Source organism: Solenopsis invicta, chromosome 4, assembly GCF_016802725.1.
Source record: "Solenopsis invicta isolate M01_SB chromosome 4, UNIL_Sinv_3.0, whole genome shotgun sequence".
NCBI classification, from domain to species: domain Eukaryota; kingdom Metazoa; phylum Arthropoda; class Insecta; order Hymenoptera; family Formicidae; genus Solenopsis; species Solenopsis invicta.
This window is the reverse complement of record NC_052667.1, coordinates 12,106,789-12,112,008: the sequence shown is the minus strand read 5'-3', so window position 1 is coordinate 12,112,008 and position 5,220 is coordinate 12,106,789. Positions and strand designations below refer to the sequence as shown.

Genomic DNA, 5,220 nt, shown 5'->3' with positions numbered 1-5,220 from the left:
CGCAGCGCTAAGCAGTAATCAACATAGTATCTACGAGCTGACTGAGGCAGAATTTCAACGGCTATCGGCGGTTGTTCCATTGCCATCTTGAGTAGGACAAGAAATTATACAGCGTAGGCGCACCAAAAATCTATCGTATAAAGATAAGTAGAAATTAGGTTAAGCAAATAAGTCGAGTCATTTGAATAACATTCTACGTTCTGTAAAATGGAGAACGTCGAGCAATTAGTCAAACAGAGAGGCCGAGTCAAGGCCAAATTCACTATTTTCAATAATTTCCTTTTGAAAGCTGAGGAGGAACCTGAAAACCTTGCAGAACTTCCCAGTAGATTAGAAAAGGCTGAACAATTATGGACAGAATTTGACTTAATACAAAATAAAATCGATGACATTGAAGACTCAGCAGAGCAACAACTAGAAAGAGTTCACTTTGAAGATACATTTCACGCAATAATTACTAAGGCTCGTAGAGCATGTATAACAGGTCAACCACTCAACTCTCAAAATGCAACCTTAAATGCACAACCTGTATTTCAACAAGGACAAGTTGTAGTACGGCCGAATGTGAAATTGCCAAACATTGATCTGCCAAAATTTGAGAGAAATTATGAACGATGGATACCTTTTCGAGATTTGTTTGAGTCATTGATTGCATCTAATAATAATTTACCTAATGTACAAAAATTACATTATTTACCTTCCGCGTTATCAGGGGAGGCGGTCACCCTCTCGATGTGACCCACCTCAACGTGGTGAGAGGGTGAACTCCATCCCCGAATGCCTTCGGGGATGGGGGCCAAGAGGTCACGTGAAAGGCATTTGTCTTCAAATTGAAGGCAAATGCCTTGCCCAAGGCGCCTCCCGGCGCGGCGGGCACGGGAAGAAGAGGGGCTGGTGATCCCTGTGTCTGGGGACGGTGTCGTTTTCACGGCTCGCGTCCTGGCACGGGGAGAACCAGTCCCTCCGGGAAGGACGGGCCGGCGGGTTTTGGCGTGGCCATTCCCGTCGGGCTGGGCCGTTTCCGGGCCGCCTGGACTTATTCCAGGGCAGGGTCGGAGCGGCGGGGTTGTTCCGGCGCGTGCATCGTGGGAAACTCTCCCCGATGCATCGGGCCGGGGCGGCCCTCGGGCCGCTCGGACTTTTCCGAGGCAGGGCCGAGGGCGCGTGCGGACAGCGGCGAGGGGTCTCTGTGAAGGGACTTGTCCCGGAACGGAACTCCCCGCCGCCCCCAATCGGACGAGACGGGCCGCTGGGACCCCGGTTCACCGGACCCAGCGGGCTGGGCCGTCTCCGGGCCGCCCGGACTTATTCCGGGTCAGGGTCGGAGCGGTGGAGGACGGTCCAGCGCGTTCCTCGTGGGAAACCCTCCCCGAGGTTGCGGGCTGGACTGGCTCCGGGGCCGCTCGGAAGTATTCCGAGGCGGGGCCCGGGGCGGTGTTGGCTGGCCCGGCATTCCGCGACGGCGTCCCTTCCGAAGCGGGTGCCGGGCCGGAGTCTTGTCCCCCCAGGGGAGTTGTTACCCCCCTGGGTGGACGTGCTGGTCGCCACGGCGGTTAGGGTGCGGAAGGGGCGTCGCTTCCGTGGCCCGACCCGTCCGTGGGGCCCCCCGGGTGGCGCCACCCGTGACGGTGCCCCCGCTGTCGGAGGCGGGGGACCCCTGAAAGCCCATACGGGGCGAGCCCTTGATGGCTCCTCCGTATGGGTGTGTAGGGGGCTGGAGGCCCGTGCCCTGGATGTCACATCCCCAGGGACTGCGCCATAAGCCGACCCCCCCGGAGTACCGGGGGCACCCGTACCGGTCATGTTTCGGCGGGGTGGGAGATACGCCGGTCGGTCCAGCCGTCACGGGGAGAGGGATTAAATTGAAAATGAGCATACCCACAAATACGAAAAAGGAGGGAACTAGCGGCGCGTCCACGGGCGCACGACTAGGAAGGGAGGGGCTGGGAGGGGCGAAATCTTCGTCTTCTCCCGACCTTTTGAGCCAGGACGTCTCACCCGCTGAAGGGAGAGACGCTACTAGACACATAAGAGGACCTTCCACCGGGGCCGGCGGGCTGGAGCTTTTCAGCCCGTCCGGCTCCCTGGGGAGTCCCAAAAAGAAGGAGATACGGAAGCTACAAATCACCCTCGAGGACTTTATGCTCAAGGGTGGAAAGGCTAGCTCCGCGGGCTCGAGGCCGGGCCCGGCCTGTAGTAAGGGGAATAAACCCAGTAAATGCGGGCCGGATGCCACTGGTATCAAGCCGGGTAGTGCTCTCGGGCCTCTTGGCCCGGAATCGGTGAAAGGAGGCTCTCTACCTCCTTCCCCACGTCTCCCCTCGGGGTCAGCGGACATGGACGTTGACACTGATGGGGAATCTGCAGGACGGGGGAAAAAAAGGGCCCACAATAAGACCTCGACTACAAGGTACTACATCACCTCCTCCTCTTCGGAGTCTGATGAAGGACCTCCAAAAAAGGGTCGTGGCAGGCCTGCCAAAGACCCCTCTCACGAGGGGCAATTTACTGCGCAGGCCCTAGCCAAAAAAGCAGAGGCAGAAAAAGCAAAAAAGCTAATAAGGGATCACAAAGCCATCCTCAACCCTGAGGTTGAGCCCTCCTCTGAGCGCGCTGCAAGGGCAAAAAACGATGCCCTGGAGCGCGCCGAGGAACTGGAGGCGCAACCCATGGCTGCTGTTGCAGCAGTCATGACGGAAAGCCTGGGCATGATGGCCAAGTCAGTGGAGAGGTCCAATAATATTCAGGGACCGATCCGCAAGGACCTCTGGCGGGCCTATACTGACCTTACGGCCGGTTTGACGGCCATCATGTCCAGAAACGGGGAGGACAACGAGGCGCGACAGCGCCGAGAGGAAAGTGCGGCCCTGGCCAAAGCCAGAGCCAAATGGACGGCTGAGAAGCGCAAACTCGAAGCGGAGCTCGGACAGCTCCGCGTTCGAGTGGCGCTTCTCGAGCGAAAACCTCCCACGGGTACAGACGTAGAGGGTCAAACCGACGTCGAGACCCAGACGGACCTCGACGAGGATGTCTCGAGGGCCCTGGTGGGATCTCTGCCCCCCTGCACGTCGGGTCCAACTGTGGGCCTGGACATGGGGGTCGAGGAGCCTCCCGCCTCGGAACCCCCTCAAACGGTGGGCGGCACGACCATGCGACCCAAAACAGGGCCGAGGGTCGTGTCCGTCAAAACCCTTAAAGAGCCCCTGGTCATAACGGCCAGGGACCTCAAGGGGTCCTATTACCGTCCGCCGCTGCAGGGGTCAGCAAGCAGCTGAACCCCCTGTCTAAAGCGGCGGACCGGGTGGCAGCCCCCGTCTCCCGCTCCTCCTTCCCTGCCCTTCCCCCTCCCTCTAGTTCTCTGGAGACATCGGGATGGGCCAGGGTCGGGGAGGGCGGGAGGAAAGAGAAGAAGAGGGCGAAAGCCCTGACCGAGGACGGCCTCCGGGAGGTCCTGAGCAGAGTCCTCCCGGCCGTCCTCGCTGAGATGAGGCTTCTCCCGCCCAACAAGGCCGTGGAGAGGCCCAAGACGGCCCAGTCTGGGGGCAAGATGGCCACCCAGACACGGACCGTCCCGCAAAACAGAGCGGGCAAAGCAGCCACTTCGATGGCTGCCAAACCCGTTCCGACGAAGGAGACCACCTCTCCCTCCATACTAGAACTATGGACAGAGGTGGTCTCCAAAAAATCGAGGACGAAGGCCGCCAAAGCTGTCGAGGAGGCGGCCAAGACGGCTCTACCGGCCAAGAGGCCGATAAGGGTCCTCCCTATCCCGTCCTCCAACCCCCCCCCAACAATCCTCTTCCTCATCGAAGAAGAAGAAGAAAAGGGGCGGGCGTGGAGGGGGCCAGGGGGGACCCGGAGGGCCACCTCCGCCGAGAGGCGCCAGCTCCCAGGGTCCGGCCAGAGTGACCAAAATTAAGCCGCCGACCACGGCGGCTGTCACGGTCACCTGTGCCGACCCGAGAGCATACGCGCAGGTCCTCAAGACCGCGAGGGAAAGAGTCGATCTATCCTCCCTCGGGATTGAGGACCTGCGCCCCAGACGAGCCGTCACGGGGGCCCTGATCCTAGAGATCAGGGGCGCTGAAAACGGCACTAAGGCCGATGCCCTGGCCGAAGGGATCAGGGAGGCCCTCGGAGAAAGAGACGACGTGAAGGTGGCTCGACCGTGCAAGACGGTCGAGCTACGTCTGAGTGGCCTGGACGACTCGGTCACCTCGAGCGAGGTGGCCGAGGCCTTGGGAGCTACTGGAGGATGCTCCCCCCACGATATCAAGGTGGGGGAGATCAGAACGGCTCCCAATGGGCTAGGCACTTGCTGGGTTCGCATCCCAGCCAAGGCCGGCAAGGCGGCTCTGGCCGCCCCCCGCGTCAGGGTGGGCTGGTCGAGCTGCCGAGTGGCGCTGCTTCCCCCTCGGGGGTTGCAGTGCCACAAGTGCCTGGCCCAGGGCCACGTCCAGGCCAAGTGCAGCAGTCGGATCGACAGATCCGGCTGCTGCTACAGGTGCGGGGGCCTTGGCCACCTGGCCAAGGCCTGTACAGCCAAGGCGGGCTGCCCGGTTTGCCGTGACGCGGGCAAGCCCGCTGAGCACAGGATCGGTGCTAAGGGGTGCCTGGCGAACAAGCCGCAACGGGCGCCCCTGAGCACCGAGGACCGGAGGGAGGCGGGGTCATCTGTGACACCAGTCCCAACCCCGCCCTCCCCCCCGGTCCCCATGACAGTAGTGGAGGAAGCTCCTCTCCCGCAGAGGGAGAGGAGCCACAGAAACGGAGGCGCGGAGACCCGCGACAACGAGATGGAGGTGGAGGAGCCTCAGGGGACAATCGAAAATGCCCCCTAGGCTCCTCCAGGCCAACCTCAATCACGCCAGGGCTGCGCAAGATATGCTTGCGCAGTGCCTGGCGGAGGGGGGTGGCGGGCTGGCCATCGTCGCCGATCCGTATAGGATCCCCGAGGGCAACCCCAACTGGGTTGGGGACCCTTCGGGGAGGGTGGCGATGGCCAGCCATCACGTGCCGAGCGCTCCGCCGATGATCCCAATATCGGCTGGAGAGGGCTTCGTAATGGTCGAGTACGGACCTATCGACGTCATGGGATGTTACTTCCCCCCTAGACTAAATAGGGGGGAGTACGAGGCGGCCCTAGATGCCATGGAGAGCGAGATTATAGCTCGCTCTCCTAGGCCGGTTGTCGTGGGGGGGACCTCAACGCCCATGCCG

General features: G+C 61.0%; 1 protein-coding gene across 1 annotated transcript; it reads left to right on the top strand.

Annotated features, from left to right (window-relative positions):
* Positions 1–207: 207 nt before the first annotated feature.
* LOC113006001 lies at positions 208–738 on the top strand. The gene has a single exon (XM_026141925.1). The coding sequence runs from the start codon at positions 208–210 to the stop codon at positions 736–738; it is 531 nt and encodes a 176-aa protein (XP_025997710.1).
* Positions 739–5,220: the final 4,482 nt, after the last annotated feature.